Genomic DNA, 17027 nt, shown 5'->3' with positions numbered 1-17027 from the left:
CCATCCCATCCCATCCCATCCTATCCTATCCTATCCTATCCTATCCTATCATCCCATCCCATCCCATCCTATCCTATCCTATCCTATCCTATCCTATCCTATCCTATCCTATCCTATCCTATCCTATCATCCCATCCCATCCCATCCTATCCTATCCTATCCTATCCTATCCTATCCTATCCTATCCTATCCTATCCTATCCTATCCTATCCTATCATCCCATCCCATCCTATCCTATCCTATCCTATCCTATCCTGTTATCCCATCCTATCCTATCCTATCATCCCATCCCATCCCATCCCATCCTATCCTATCATCCCATCCCATCCTATCCCATCCCATCCCATCCTATCCTATCCTATCCTATCCTATCCTATCCTATCCTATCCTATCCTATCCTATCCTATCCTATCCTATCCTATCCTATCCTATCATCCCATCCCATCCTATCCTATCCTATCCTATCCTATCCTATCCTATCCTATCCTATCCTGTTATCCCATCCTATCCTATCATCCCATCCCATCCCATCCCATCCCATCCTATCCTATCCTATCATCCCATCCCATCCCATCCCATCCTATCATATCCTATCCTATCCTATCCTATCCTATCATCCCATCCCATCCTATCCTATCCTATCCTATCCTATCCTATCATCCCATCCCATCCTATCCTATCCTATCCTGTTATCCCATCCTATCCTATCCTATCATCCCATCCCATCCCATCCTATCCTATCATCCCATCCCATCCTATCCCATCCCATCCCATCCTATCCTATCCTATCCTATCCTATCCTATCCTATCCTATCCTATCATCCCATCCTATCCTATCCTATCCTATCCTATCCTATCCTGTTATCCCATCCTATCCTATCCTATCATCCCATCCCATCCCATCCCATCCTATCCTATCATCCCATCCCATCCCATCCTATCCCATCCCATCCCATCCTATCCTATCCTATCCTATCCTATCCTATCCTATCATCCCATCCCATCCCATCCCATCATCCCATCCCATCCCATCCCATCCTATCATCCCATCCCATCCCATCCCATCCCATCCTATCCTATCATCCCACCCCATCCTATCATCCCATCCCATCCCATCCCATCCTATCCTATCCTATCCTATCCTATCCTATCCTATCCTATCCTATCCTATCCTATCCTGTTATCCCATCCTATCCTATCCTATCATCCCATCCCATCCCATCCTATCATCCCATCCCATCCTATCCCATCCCATCCCATCCTATCCTATCCTATCCTATCCTATCATCCCATCCCATCCCATCCCATCCCATCCCATCATCCCACCCCATCCTATCATCCCATCCCATCCTATCCCATCCCATCCCATCCCATCCTATCCTATCCTATCCTATCCTGTTATCCCATCCTATCCTATCCTATCCTATCATCCCATCCCATCCCATCCTATCCTATCCTATCCTATCCTATCCTATCCTATCATCCCATCCCATCCTATCCTATCCTATCCTATCCTATCCCATCCAATCCAGTGTCATCCAGATGATGGGTTCCCTTTTGAGTCTGGTTCCTCTCAAGGTTTTGCCTCTGGGAATTTTTCCACACCACCATTTCCTCTTAGTCATTAGAGATAACCATAAAATGAAATCTTAAACTTTATAACTTTTGATTCTGAATTGTTATTATTATATTCCTGTAAAGCTGCTTCATGACAATGTCCATTGTTAAAAGTGGTATCCAAATTAAAAAGTTCTGTAAAAAAACGTCTCTAAAAGAGTTCCAGACACCACTAAAAATCCTCCTAGGAATGCACTAAATATAAATTCTCTTGTTAACTATTTGAAAGACTTGACCATATATTCAGTACATCTAGTCTACACAAATCAAACAGATAACACTCTTTCCAGAGTAAATATTATTCATTCATTAATGTTTAGTAATTGCTTTATCCTGGTCAGGGTTGTGCTGAATCCCAGGAGCACTGGGTCTGTACATATACAGTAAAATACAGAGATATAATAGTTGAAAATTCTCCACACTCTTAGCTTCTGTCTTACATCTTACTCGTTTTCATTTGTTAGGCAGCGTATATAGGTTGAAATATTAAAATTCTATACTTGCAGAACTCTGGAGGATTACAGCACACGCCATATACATAATCTTGTCAGCTCGAAAGATTGTCTGCATGAAAGCAGATGAAGGATGAGATTTGTTCTTCAATTGTTCTTATTTGCCAGAACGTGGGAGGACTGTGAGTAATCATATGCCAGAAGAAGAGTGCAAAACATTAAAGTGCACAGTTTAAGGGTTGTGTGAAGAAGTCACAGAGGTGGTGTGATGATTGATGAAGTGTGTTGCGGCGGATTGAGACAGAAGCCCTGTATCTCTGTTAGGAAAGTTCTGTTTCATTGTGGTTCTTTGACTTTGTTAGCAATGTTTTCTTTTATCTAATAGCTTTAACATGACTGCTTGCTAATTTTCATCACACATCTCCGAAATCATGACCTGACAGAAATCTAAGCTTTAACACTTGAATGTAATGAGACTTAACACCCATCAGTGTAACCTATCCTCTGCTATGTACACTTTATATTCATCACAGCACTTCTATTGTGATTGCTAGCTATTAGCATTCAAGTAGTAGGTATCTTTAGGGTTATTATAATGCTGGCTACTGTTTCAGGGATTAGGAATAAAGCCTAAACTGAAATACTTTGGTTTCTTGGTGGAAGGTGCTGTAAAAGGGTGAGCAGGGACAGACTAAGAGACATATATATATATATATATATATATATATATATATATATATATATATATATATATATATATATACTTTTTAATTCACTCTGTGAATATACTAAGTATTTTGTCCCCTCTGAAAATGTTTTATAGTTCAAGCAGTTATGTCATTTGAACTCCCGGGATATGACTCGCTTTCAGACCTGAACCAGATTTTAGCAATCTAACTATATGAATTAAAGCAATATAAAGATTTATGCAGATATATCAATCTACAGAGCAGTGATAGGACGATAATATTGAAGGGAATCTGTACAAAGGCAAACTGAACAGATTGGAGTTTTGTATCCACACACGCTCGAAAATAATCCGATTTACGTCACATTAAGGCAGAAAATTGGATTTGTGTCACGTCAACCTGGTAATGTGAATGTAGCGCTGAACCAGGAACCAGTTTTCTGCTACAAGATGCTCAAGACCTTAAGACTTTATAGAGTTAATTCTAACTAATTCTATGTCTTTTCTGCATGGTGTGTACCAATCAAAGATGTTTTTGCTCTTCAAAATGTACAGCTCTCTGGGCTCAGAATAATGAATAATAATCTGTTAGTGTTCTCATGAGATTAAGAAATGCCTGGTTTCCATGACAGCAGGGATTCACCAGAAACTTCCCCAAAATGGAGCAATAAGTCTTAAAGCATGTTCTAGGGTCATCAAGACAATCAGTGAGCTGAAGTTATTGACAGAAGAATGACGGCGCAAGCTTATGCCACTTATCTGCATTGATGTGTGTTGCTTGGCTGGTGGATCTCTCAAAATCTAAATCTGTTTGGTGGATTAACTATATGATTAGCAAAGCCTTGGGGGAAAGATAGAGAATGTCAGGCAAATCTGTTCAAAAATTTCATTTTGCTGAAACTGATATTTGGTGCTCCAAATATTATGTTGCAGGAATCTGACGAAAATTTACTTATATATTTCTCACATATTCAACCATTTCTACTGAGATTTATCTAATGCAGAATAAATGCTAATGTTTATGTCAAGGTTACTTTCCCATATATATAGAGAAATAGATGTAGGTTTTTCGATAATAACTACACTAAATCCTCAGCCTCAGCTCAAAGTGCTCTGACTGAACAGGAGCACAGCAGTGATGGATATAAAAGAAAATCTGAACTGAAATCTTTATACAGACCACAAAGTGGTTTTGAGTTAAAAGCATTTTGTCAATGTTTCGGCCCATCAGTCAATCAAATCTTTTGGGGTAATTGTTTCACTACGCTACATGATCTCTGTCGGTTCCTTCCTTCCATTTCTGAAGTAAATTAAAAGAAAATATAAAAATCACCCTGCTACATTCCACTGACCACATATGAAAGCTTCTCAGGTCCAATTTTAAAAATCCAAAGACTGAATTTTTGCGAGGGGGAAAAAATTAGGTCTTTGTGACATTAAGGCAGAAAACTGTGTTACTTAGACCTAAAGACCTCGAGCTTCTCAGGACTATGAACCCAAACAACCAAGACCATACGCCATGATCACAAGCCATCAATGGATAGATAATGTACAGGGAGGATCTGTGAGAGAAGAAGGTAAAGAGAGAGAGAGAGAGAGAGAGAGAGAGAGAGAGAGAGAGAGAGAGAGAGAGAGAGAGAAAGAGATGCTGTGAGGCAAAAAAGAGATTCAAGAAAGATAGAGAATTTGAGGATGAGAGCAAGAAAGATGTAAAGAAATGCAAAAAATATAGAAACTAATGAGAGAGAGAAAGGGATAAAGAGAGAGAGAGAGAGAGAGATGCTGTGAGGCAAAAGAGAGTTCGAAGAAAGGTTGAGCATTTGAGGGTGAGAGAGAGAGAAACGAATATCTGAAAAGATTTTAAATAAGTAATAAATTGATGAATTCTCTGATGTAAAATATTCGTCCTCTCACATTTCCGAGAAGCTTAATAATAAAAGTTTAAGGTAAAAATAAATATTTCAGGAAGAACCATTTCTGGTTCCCCAAAGAACCTTTCAGTAAATTTATTGATATTAGAATAGAATTTCCATCTTTATATAATAACTATAATCAACAAATATACTGTATTTAAGTAACTAAAAGTGTTAACACTTCTGTCGGTCTCCCTTTTGCTGCCCTGACCCGTCCTGCACTGTGTATTCTGACCCCTTTCTATCAGAACCAGCATTAACTTCTTCAGCAATCTGAGCAACAGTAGCTCGTCTGTTGGATCGGATCACACGGGTCAGCCTTCACTCCCCACGTGTATTAATGAGCCTTGGCCGTCCATGACCCTGTTGCCGGTTCACCACTGTTCCTTCCTTGGACCACTTTTGATAGATACTGACCACTGCAGACCGGGAACACCCCACAAGAGCTGCAGTTTGGGAGATGCTCTGATCCAGTCGTCTAGCCATCACAATTTGTCCCTTCATCAAACTCGCTCAAATCCTTACACTTGCCCATTTTTCCTGCTTCTAACATCAACTTTGAGGACAAAATGTTGACTTGCTGCCTGATATATCCCACCCACTAACAGGTGCCATGATGAGGAGATAATGAGGAGATTATTCACTTCACCTGTCACTGCTCATAATGTATATTCAGAAGTCCTAATGTTCCTGTTCTCATGTATTTCTTTTACTGGTAGGAAAAAAGCAGACTAAATTAATACATGTCTATATAAAAAATGAAAATTGATGCATTAATCTATTTTTAGCTACCAGGAACAGTCATGCATGGAAATACTGCTTTGGCATATTGCTCCAGAATTGTAGTAATATTCAGTGCCGAAGAAACAGAAGTAAAAATCTTTCTTCCATTGAAATTTTGATGCTTTGTATCTTGAGCACACTAATTATCTTGCATCTAAGCGTCCCTTTATTAATGTCATTGAGATAGCTCTCAAAGATCTCTTATTATTGACATATTTTCTTTTAAAAGGTTCAAGGTTTATGATGCATTTCAAGTGTTTAGTCATTCCTAAATATAGCTTCTATGCTGTACAACGGAAACACAATTTCATTTACAAAACAGGAAATACAAAACAAGACAAGAACTACACAAGACAATAAATAACCAGGATGGTTGTTGTGTGAGAGAAAAATATCTCACCAGCTTAAAAGACAGGGGAATTATGTTTTTGAGGCAAAAATAGTGTTTGCTTGTTGCTTGTTGTTGTTGTTTACATGGCTTAATTACACATAATTACAGTGTTGGATTATCAGATTGCTGGATTATTCTGATGAAGAATTTTAAACTGCTATTTAATTGGAAAGACATGATTTCTGTTGCTTACTGTACGAAACATTAAAAGAGTACACTCAACATTGTACACTCATTCTATCGAGAATCCTCCAACGGACCTTGTTTACAAAGATAAGAACCTTTAAAACGACCCTAAACTAAGACTAAGTGTTGAGTGTGTACCTGTTCATTCAATTTGCAAGGTTTTTTAGCTCTATCTGTTTAACTGTGCTGGAAAAAAATACCATTTCTTTGCTGCTATTGTGGTACTGTACCATTAAGAACCTTTGCTGCTATTGTGGTACTGTACCATTAAGAACCTTTTACCGGGAAAAAAGATACTACAGGTCCTTAATGGAAAAAAAATAAATAAAAGATTTGTTACCACCCTACATCCTAGCACATCTTATTCTACTCTATTCTGTACGTACAATTTATTTTCATTTCTCAGTTATTTTTGGTTCATTTACATACGTGCATTTTTATTCTCGTCCCATTTTTCACAGTCTGTGTATCGTTGTTGTTGTCTCTGTGTACCGGAAGCTTGTGAAGCTTGTCAGATTCCATGTATGTGCAAACATGCTTGGCAATAAAGCGCTTTCTGACTTCTGAAAAATAATATAAGACACATGCATCTATTTTAAAGGTTAAATATAGGTACAACTTGAATTCAGTTCAGAAAAAAAGAAAACAATACTTGATTGTGTATTTTTGTTGTCGCTGGAGCGGTACCGTCAAGGGTAGCTTTAATATTTGTCTTTTACATGGAAATTTAGATGTTTAAAAAAATGTATATAAGTAAGAAAGAACTGCTAAGAAAAAGGGTCAACATGAAAGTTTTACTATATGCACTTTTGTAGGCAAAAAGTATCGTAAAGGTATGAAAGGGGTACGATTGAGGGCACAAGAGTACCTTTAGTTTATTACCTAAAGTTTAGACTGAATCTTAGAAAGAATAGTAGTTTTTTGTTGTTGTTGTTGTTAATGCTGGAGTGATCTCAAAGGTACATGTTTCATACCTTTAATATCTATGCTTCACACAGCAGTATGGATATTATCTTTTACAAATGATTTAATATTACATAAATAAACCACAGGAAAGTTTGAAAAGATACACCTTTCTGGGGAACCAGTACATACAAAGGACACATTAAGTGACAAGGAAAGGGAACAGTATAGTATACCTTTATTTTAAAGTTTAATCTGTTGTACATTACTCTCTGAATAAAAACGAGTAATGAACAGTTCATAACTTGATTCTGAGTAAAGAAAAATCTGCAATGCTTGCAGTTTTCTAGCTTAAAGCTATACACTAGAAGGTACAAAGATGTGCACTTGAAGGAACCACCCCAGCTACAAGGATAGGTAAAGTTTGGATTTTAAATCATAAATGATTGTCTGGGTAACTTGTGAGTAAAAGTATTGGCACCATCTCTGTACACATGCCTCTAACATTGGCACTCCCTCGCAACCAAAACTTTTGGCGCCCTATCTGACCACTCGCCTCTAAAAGTATTGGCTCACTGTCTTACTGAGTTTTTACCACTCACATTTTCTTCATGAAATGTACATGTCTAGTTTTTAATTATGATTCATCAGAGTTGGGAAAAAAAAAAACCCCAGACATTTTACTGTGACATTTTTCTGTTTTACTACCTGGATTATTTACCTGGATTTTCTACCTGTAACCTATTTTTTTTAAACAATTCTCCGTATAAAATCACTTTATAAACAAAAGCATCTCTCAAACAGATTATTAGATATGGGCAGATGCTGCTGCGTCCTAATAACAAAATAAAGGACTTTGGAAAGTCTTTCTTTTAATTGTGCATGATAAGTTTGTTGAAGAATAGAATATAGTGAATAGGGAGTAGTTAAGAGGATTGGGTTAGAAAAGATCTCACCTGAGACACCGCAGAAGAGCACGCTGAAGACGCAGATGCGCATGCTTGAGGCTGCGATGAGAACTGGAGGAAAGGGAAGAAAAGTCCGAGTATTGGGAGTGCTGAGTAGTGACGATCGGGCTGAGTGTTAGTCCATTAGTAGTGATGATGATGAGGAGGAGGAGGAGGGTGGTGGTGGTGGTGATGATGATAATAACAGTAATAACAGAAGGAAATCGCTCCTCGTGCGTAACCAGAGGAGAGGAGCTGAGAGGACGCTTGTAAATGCGCGAATGGATGACAGTGGCGCGGCACCGAAGGCGCGCGCCGACCACACACACACACACACACACACACACACACAGAGAGAGAGAGAGAGAGAGAGAGAGAGAGAGAGAGAGAGAGCGTAATGTCTTCACACCATTAGTGCAGATGTTAGTTTACCACATTTCATGCTTAACCTTGTTACTTTTAACCCTTTTAAGAGAAAATGCAAAATTAATTTTTTTTTATTTACTTTCAATCTTAAATGCATTCATTTTTAGATTCGATGTTTAGTGATTACACGATAATAATACTAATAATACTAATTACTACTACTACTACTACTACTACTACTAATGATAATAGTATTATATTTACTGTACAGTTACTGTACCAGGGTTCCACAGCACCAGGATCACGGGTTCCTACAGCTATGCATTCTTTAAACACAGGAAATCTTACGCTCTTGCATGTGTTGTGTTTTTGAATTGTTTCTGAATGTATTGTGACAAGTTCATGTAATGTGTAGTTGTCATTGTATTATATACGCACCCTCTGTGAACATGAATTTCCTTAATGAGTACCAATAAATTATCTATCTATCTATACCAACCAGTCACGCCTGCCTAATATTGTGTTGGTCCCCCTTTTGCAGTCAAAACAGCTCTGACCCGTCCTGCACTGTGTATTCTGACACCTTCCTACTAGCATTAACTTCTTCAGTAATTTGAGCAACAGTAGCTCGTCTGTTGGATCGGATCACACGGGCCAGCCTTCTCTCCCCACGTGCATCAATGAGCTTTGGCCGCCCATGACCCTGTCACCGGTTCACCACTGTTCCTTCCTTGGACCACTTTTGATAGATATTGACCACTGCAGACCGGGAACACCCCACAAGAGCTGCAGTTTTGGAGATGCTCTGATCCAGTGGTCTAGCCATCACAATTTGGCCCTTCGTCAAACTCGCTCAAATCCTTACGCTTGTCCATTTTGCTTCTTCCATTAAAACAGTAAGTTTTTTTTTGTGCTTTGCTCTCAGGAAGCATTTCTTTCATGTAAAACTTCCAAAGAGTTTGTTGTAATGGAGGTGAAATGCTCACCACGGATATAATGCAATAAACAAGATGAGAGGTGTTTAGTCCCGTTGAGATTCCGCAGATTTTCTTGTATTGTGGATTTTATTTTAAATGGATTAAATTAATTATTAACATAAATCTATAAAGACAAAAATATATGCTTAAGAACTTCACTCCAGACTGAGCTCAGGTGCTTGCTGTTTGCTGTGATTATCCTGAAATGTCTCTAGAAATGCAAATGTTTGAACATGATTTAGAAAGGCACACTCCTGTGTGGAAAAAGATCCCACAATCCACAGTGCAAGTCTGAACAGAAACCAAGAAATCCAAGAACACCTCTGTTGACCTCCACAATCAAGGGAAAGGGTATAAAGCAATTTATAAAGCATTGAATGCTTCAGTAGAAGAAGTTGGGAACCACAAGGGCTTTTCCTTAAGCTGGCTGGTTGGCCAAACACAGTAACTGGGATAAAAGTGTCCTTGGTTAAGTGACCAAAAACCTAATTTAACAGAGCTTTAGAAGTTCAAAGGTTGCAGAACCTGTGGGAAGGACATCCATCTCAGACATACTCAATCAACCAGACCTTTATGGTAAAGTAGCTATACATTTTCATGACTTCTGAGTAACAGATATACACCAACCAGGCATAACATTATGACCACCTGCCTAATATCATGTCGGTTCCCCTTTTGTTGCCAAGACACCCGTCCCCGGGACCCGTCCTGTACTGTGTAATCTAACACCTTTCTAACAGAACCAGCATTAACTTCGTCTGTTGGATCGAACCCACATAGTCCAAAGTAACTACAGTGATTCTGTATGTAATATGTTCTTATCAGAATTCATTCTCTTTTTTTATTTCCTTTTTATTATATTTATCAGTGTTATTAAGGCTTTTTACATAGTTTCGTACTGAACTATCCACAGAGTGAAAAGTCCAATAAGAGATAAAGCTGTTAAAATACAGATACAGCTTCATTCCAGCTTTAAACGATGGCACAGATTCGACTCCAGGGGAAAATTTAAATTCCAAAAGATCATTTATCATCTAAGAGGGGGGAAAAAAACATTTTGGGTGGGTAATAACTTGGCTGGCATGCTGACATCACTCAATACTGTGATTAATTTGCCTGGAGGAAGGCAGAAGGCTGTTTGAATGGCCAGTCAGAGAGAAAGGAAAAGATTCCTTTGGGTCATTCCTGTTTGCTGTAGCCTCAGGCCACAGGAAGTTATCCTAACGATTCGATGAAACGTTCTGTCAATCTTAACCGCAGTAAGCCTCTTCATGTCGCCCTCTCAGTTTTTATTTTACAGCTTGCACAAATGACCCATGAAATTAATATTTTCTTCTTTTACCAGTTCAATTACATGTCGTTAGCTTGTTCCGCACTCGGCTAGTCCATATTTCCAAAAGCGAGCTCTGTTTATTGCAGTGAGCTGCAAGTTGCAACTAATCTCCACATGAACACATTTAGCAAGGACAGATTTAAGGTGACTGCATCAAAGGTCGCCCTAAAATGGACCAGGGTTACGTTTTATTCAGCTTGGCATGATGTTGACACGTTATTTTGTGTAAATTATCGCCGTCGTTGAACTGCGCAGTAAGAATTTTCTGGGTAGTGGACACTGGAGATAAGAAGCGCAAACTCTGTGCAGATATAGTGTGACCTCTAAAACACCCATTCAGTAAATATTGAAAAACTGGAAAATATTTTCACTATATTATATGGTGTGAATTATGGTGATGTTTTATTTCACGCTTATCGTGTTCGAGGCCTTGATTGTAACATCAGCCATGAAACAGAGAAATACTATAGCAGTGATATGACCAAGGGAATGGATTTATCTGGTAGATTTTAAGAGAAAACTGTCTATCCAATTTACTCATACTGTACAATGGCAATTTTATAAAAAAATAAAAATCCTGGCTCTGTACAGTGGATTCATGAAGCCTCATGTTTATGTGGCATTAATGACTGCTCGTTAGCACTAAGATCCTGGCCTTGTTTTCCTTTCACAGTTTTTTTTCCACCAGCTTTACAACTGTACTGCAGTATAAAGCTGAAAGAATCCATCACCAAAGCATAAAGGCATCCCAGACGTTTTCACTAGAGGCACAATTTGTGAACTATAAAGTAAGGAGCGAAAAATAATGGGTGCAAAAATAAAATTAAAGGTAATACAATGGTAATGTGATGAGGTGGAGTCATTGTTACCAGCCAGAACTTGAACATTTTCCAAAATCAATGTTATAGGAACATTCAACACCCAGAACTGATTCATCATGTCTATAACTCCACCCTTATTATAGCTGTTTACATGCTGTTTATTCGCACATTTACTCAACTGCTGCTATTGCTGTTTTTGCACACGTTTCAAACTGCCACCAGCTGCTGCTATTACAGAAGTGTATATGTATAACATTTCATTAAATTTCTGGTATGTGGCAGGCGCTCTTATCCAGAGCGACATACAAGAGTGCTTTGAAGTCTCTATCAATGAATACATTAACACTGGTTCAGTAGGTCACATGATACCATCAGCCCAAAAACTGTGTTGGGATTTTTTTTAAATCTATATGCAAAATACAACAATACATAAACAAACAGGGAAAAGTAAGTGGTAATTTAAGTGTTTCAGGAAGAGGTGGGTCTTCATCCATCGTTTGAAGACAGTCAGTGACTCTGCTTTTCAGACATCTAGGCGGAAATTTATTCCACCATCTCGGTGCCAGAACAGAGAAGAGTCTAGATGTATACCTACCTCTTACCCTGAGAGATGGTGGGAGCAGTATGAGAAGTAATAAGAACTTTGAAGTAAGAGGGAGCTGGTCTATTCTTGGCTTTGTAGGTAAGTGTCAGAGTTTTGAATCTGACACCCCTCCAAATAATTGAATTCAGGTGTTGTTTTTCAGGGGTTGGGCTCGGCCCCTTAGTTCCAGTGAAATGAACTCTTAATGCTTCAGCATGCCAAGACATTTTGGACAATTTCATGCTCCCAGCTTTGTGGGAACAGTTTGGGGATGACCCCTTCCTGTTCCAACATGACTGCACACCAGTGCACAAAGCAACGTCCATAAAGACATGGATGAGTGAGTTTGGTGTGGAGGAACTTGACTGGCCTGCACAGAGTCCTGACCTCAACCCCATAGAACACCTTTGGGATGAATTAGCGTGGAGACTGTGATCCAGACCTTCTTGTCCAACATCAGTGCCTGAGCTCACAAATGCTCTTCTAGAGGAATGGTCAAAAATTCCCATAAACACACTCCTAAACCTTGTGGAAAGCCTTCCCAGAAGAGTTGCTCTTATAGCTGCAAATGGTGGGACAACTCCATATTACATTCATGTGCATATAAAGGCAGATGTCCCAAAACTTTTGGCAACATAGTGTATTATACAGAATGTACTGTATACTATGAGTATCTATCCTGTACTATTTTGTTTTTTATTGTCTGTTTGCACTGACTTTTGCCTTGCACTGTTGGCACTAGGTTGCACATGATGCACTTTATGTCCCTAGGACAACTTACTGGAGAAACATTGCTTCATCTCACTATGTACTACAGCAGCTATATATGGCTGAAATGACAATAAAAGCTCGACTTAGTCTTGGAATCTTATATCATATTTTCCAACATTTGCCATTTTTTAAGGTATTAATGAAGTTAGAAGTACAAAACAAGTTAGTTCCAGATGTTCTTTCAGGCTGTCTTTTCACTCTCTCTACCCTTAAAATAATAAGACAAATAAAAAACACGTTTTGTTCTTTCACTGAAAAAGCAGAAAGGATAACCTCCTGCCGTTCCCATGGTTCCCGTCCGTTACAAAGCACTCACGCTGGAGTCTTCATCTATAAAATGTTTAACAAATGTCAAATGTCTTCATCGATAAAATGTCAGACAAGTCATGTCCATATCATATCATGTCATATTTTTTCAGAAAAGAAACATTTTGAAATATGTTTAGTCTTAGCCTTTAATAATCCACACAAGTTCCACAGATGAATCAATATGGATGTTTTCATTGATGGAGACTTGACCAAATGCCATAAATGTAAATGTAATCTCCTGTGAATGACTTATGTTGCTATAGAAACATTAATGTATTAGAAAGAGATAATGATATAAAGCTGCTATATGCTAATGATACAGAGCTGCTATTATAAATAAATAAATAAATAAATAAATAAATAAATAAATAAATAAATAAATATCATCACTGCCTGACAAATCAGTTTGTGCTATAGTATTAATTTAAAAATGTTTTATTTTTTAATTAAATTTATTTGTATTTATTTGTCTTGCTCATTAGGGATAAATACAAATACATTTAAATATAAGTCTAAAATTAATATTGAACTTTTCTTACTATATTTCTTATGTTCTGCAAAGATGCTCTGAGACAATGTCCATTGTTAAAAGCGCTGTACAAATAAAATTTAGTTGAATCTAATTCAAAAGTATAAATGCCCATAAAATTCACTAATCTACTCTAAGCAACTCCAGGCTATTAGTGACTACCCTAACTATTCATGGAAAAATTACATAATTTGCTCTAATTAAAGTCGGGAAAAAGTCAAACTTGTCAAAAGAAATCGATATGGACCTGTACTTCTGAGACTACTGCTTTTATAGAAAATGAATCAATTAATGAACCTTCTGACAAATCAGTTTATAATGCAAACATCCATAAAATGCAACTCCAGACAATTAGCTACTTTCCTAAATATATTTAAAAAGGAGAAATTAAAATCAGATTTATTTTAGAAAAAAGTCCACGTTTCCACAGTGTTTGAGTTCCGTATACCATTAACAACATGGCTTCAACTACTTTACACAGAGACTCACAGGGAAGAACTTCTCCGGAAAAAAAGTTGAAATTGAAACATAACAAGTTCACATCTTAGATGCAATTAGACTGCTTAGCTGTCAGGCTATCAACACTGAAGAATATCCCGTTCAATTCCCTTGCCACTACTCAACCATGCACTCTGATAAATTAACTACTGAAGCAGAATATGGGTTACCACTGCAAGGAAAATCTCTGAGGAAATTGAAAGATTTATCACTCTGAACGTAAGGCTCACATGGCTTATGAAATGGACTAAACTGACTGATGTATCAGTCATGGAGGATCAAGGTTAGATCTTGATCTCTCACCTGGTTTCAACTTACAGTATATCGTAGCCCATATAGGCCATACTCCAGCCATGCCAAATGACGTAGAGGAACTTTAAAAAAGAAAGATTCAGAAAGCCAAGAGAAGACACAGAAACAAAAGAGAAAAAAATTAAAGTTATAGTAAGTATGAATACAAGAGAGAAAAACCTGGGTTTTTGAAGGTTTGCTAACTTGACAAGCTTTTGTTCAAATTAAGTTCCACAAAGAAAAGTTTGTGAGGGGACGACTGGTTATATCTTAACTGATTCCTGATTACAGGCTTCACAGCCGTCCCACATCAATAAGGTGGTATTCACGCTGGGAAGATTTGCCTTGATCCAAACCTGAGTGTGATTGATTCCAGTGCCCACAGCAGCACTGGTCTGGTTTCAGACTCATTGATTCTATCGAACCCTGGTGTGTTTGTGTTTATCTTACATCATGGAGAACACAGCTGATGCAAGTCACTGTATTTTTATGTATTTATTGTTTTATGATTCTACCCACAGTAAGGCACCTCACTTGCCTCTTCTGCATCCTCCCACAACGTTCTCCTGTCACTCAAGGTACATGTGTGTTGTGGAAAACTAATAATGTAGTCATCAGCTAAAACACACAAGGTTACTTTACTTCCTGAACATCTGAGAAATCTGAGTACCACCTCCTACACACCACCTCCTCACACCACCTCCTACAGCAGAGGTGTCCAATCTTATCCACAAAGGGCTCGTGTGGGTGCAGGTTTTCAATTCAACCAAGCAGAAGCCACACCTGATTCCATCTGTTTAATCGACTGATCTTGGCTTTCAGTAGAATCACAAGTGTCTTCTGCTCAGTTAAAATGAAAACCTTCACCAACACCGCCCATTTGTGGATAAGATTAGACACCCTTGTCCTACAGGTTGTCATGGGTCTGGTACCATTCTTCCCTTTTCAGTCCACATGACTGGAAGATCTTCTGGGAGATTCCCCAATCACTATCATGAACAGTAATGTAACAACAGTGGAGTCATTCAGGTTCCTGGGCATCACCATCTCTCAGGACATGACATGGGATGCTCACATAGACTCCATTTCTCAAAAGGCCCAGGAAAGATTGTACTTCCTTCACCAACTGATGTAATTCAACCAGCCACAGGAGCTGCTGAAACGGTTCTACTCTGCCATCATTGAGTCTGTCCTGTGTTCATCCATAAATGTCTGGTGTGTTCAGCTTCAGCTCCTGTGCTCTCGTTGCCACAGCCTGGGTTTGATTCCAGGGTAGAGAGCTAACCCAGCCACTCAAGGGAAGGGTTACATCAGGAAGTAAACGTTATGTCCGGTGTAAAGTCTGTGCCAAATCACAAACATGTGGACCAAAGGATCTGCTGTGGTGACCCTGCAGCTGCAAGAACAACTGTCATTTAATTTAGGAACATTTTAATAGTGGGAAAATTGCTGTGATATAAGATGAATAAAAAAACTTGAAAATATTCAACTTCCATGTGCTAACAGTAACTTGTAGTGTCAATGAACAGGGAACGAGCGGGAAATTAGTGAGTGTTACACCTTAGTGTTGTTACAAATGAAGTGTGTTTATGAGAAATGAGTTGTTTGTGTTTCAGTGAGTTTAACCTGCCAGAGAAATTCAGAAAAGTCTGAAAGAACAATAAATAAAAATTATGTCATTGTTCTCTCTCTAAAGCCAGACTTTTATACTGAAATGGCCTTTATCTGTCACATACACATTACAGCACAGTGAAATTCTTTCTTCACATATCCCATTCTTGGAGGTTGGGGTCAGACATGATACAGCACCCCTGGAGCAGAGAGGGTTAAGGGCCTTGCTCAGGGGCCCAACAGTGGCAACTTAGCGGTGCTGGGGCTTGAACCCCCCACCTGCTGGTCAATGACCCAGAGCCTTAACCACGTGAGCCACCACCACCCTATAATTAACTTCATTAATTTACATAATTCTGACTGTCTTATTTGATAAAAGTCAAAGTAAAACACACAGTTTGTTCGTCTTGCAGGTTTCGGTTAAATTTCCTAATCTAAGATTTTTCAGTTTGCTTGTTGATGTCACCAGACAGTGACAGGAAATAATGATGATCTTCCAGACAGTCCAGGGGGCTTTAACATCTTTATCTTCTCTCACATCCATTCTGTAGTGATAGGGGCAAATACAGGAAATTGTACCGACATTTTGTCACTTTGGGATTTAATGACTTTACCCAAAACTTTCTGACCCTTAGTTGAGATCTCAGTTATCTCAGAAGATAGATCAGATGAATGGATTAGAACGTTCTAGATACTGAGCTCTGAGATATTTTTTGCAGTGATGGTATGAGATGTACAACTTGAGTGGAACAGATAAATGCAAATGCAGGTTTATTTTATTTTATTTATAAAAATAAAAAAGAAAGAAAGAAAGAAAGAAAGAAAGAAAAAGAAGAAAGAAAAAAAGGAAAAAAAGGAAAAAAAGGAAAAAGAAAGAAAGAAAGAAAGAAAGAAAGAAAGAAAGAAAGAAAGAAAGAAAGAAACAAACAAACAAACAAACAAACAAAACAAAGAAAAATGTACAAAGAAATGAACAAACAAAAAAATGAAAATGAAAGAAAGAAAGAAAGAAAGAAAGAAAGAAAGAAAGAAAGAAAGACAGGCTTGCAGCTGTGAAA

General features: G+C 38.2%; 1 protein-coding gene across 2 annotated transcripts in view; it reads right to left on the bottom strand.

The window, feature by feature from the left end:
* rxfp1 (relaxin family peptide receptor 1) overlaps positions 1-8134 on the bottom strand; it is a 56086-nt gene extending 47952 nt beyond the window's left edge. For both annotated transcript variants that reach the window (XR_009205261.1, XM_058396367.1), the window contains exon 1: positions 7890-8134. Coding sequence is in view for 1 of the 2 variants with exons in the window: in XM_058396367.1 (XP_058252350.1) it covers positions 7890-7932 (43 nt within the window). In the remaining variant the exon portion in view is untranslated. The remainder of the gene's footprint in view (positions 1-7889) is intronic.
* Between the last annotated feature and the right edge of the window lie 8893 nt (positions 8135-17027).

This window comes from Hemibagrus wyckioides, linkage group LG08 (genome assembly GCF_019097595.1).
Source record: "Hemibagrus wyckioides isolate EC202008001 linkage group LG08, SWU_Hwy_1.0, whole genome shotgun sequence".
Taxonomy (NCBI): domain Eukaryota; kingdom Metazoa; phylum Chordata; class Actinopteri; order Siluriformes; family Bagridae; genus Hemibagrus; species Hemibagrus wyckioides.
The sequence above is the reverse complement of the archived record's forward strand: the minus strand, read 5'-3'. Positions and strand labels throughout refer to the sequence as shown.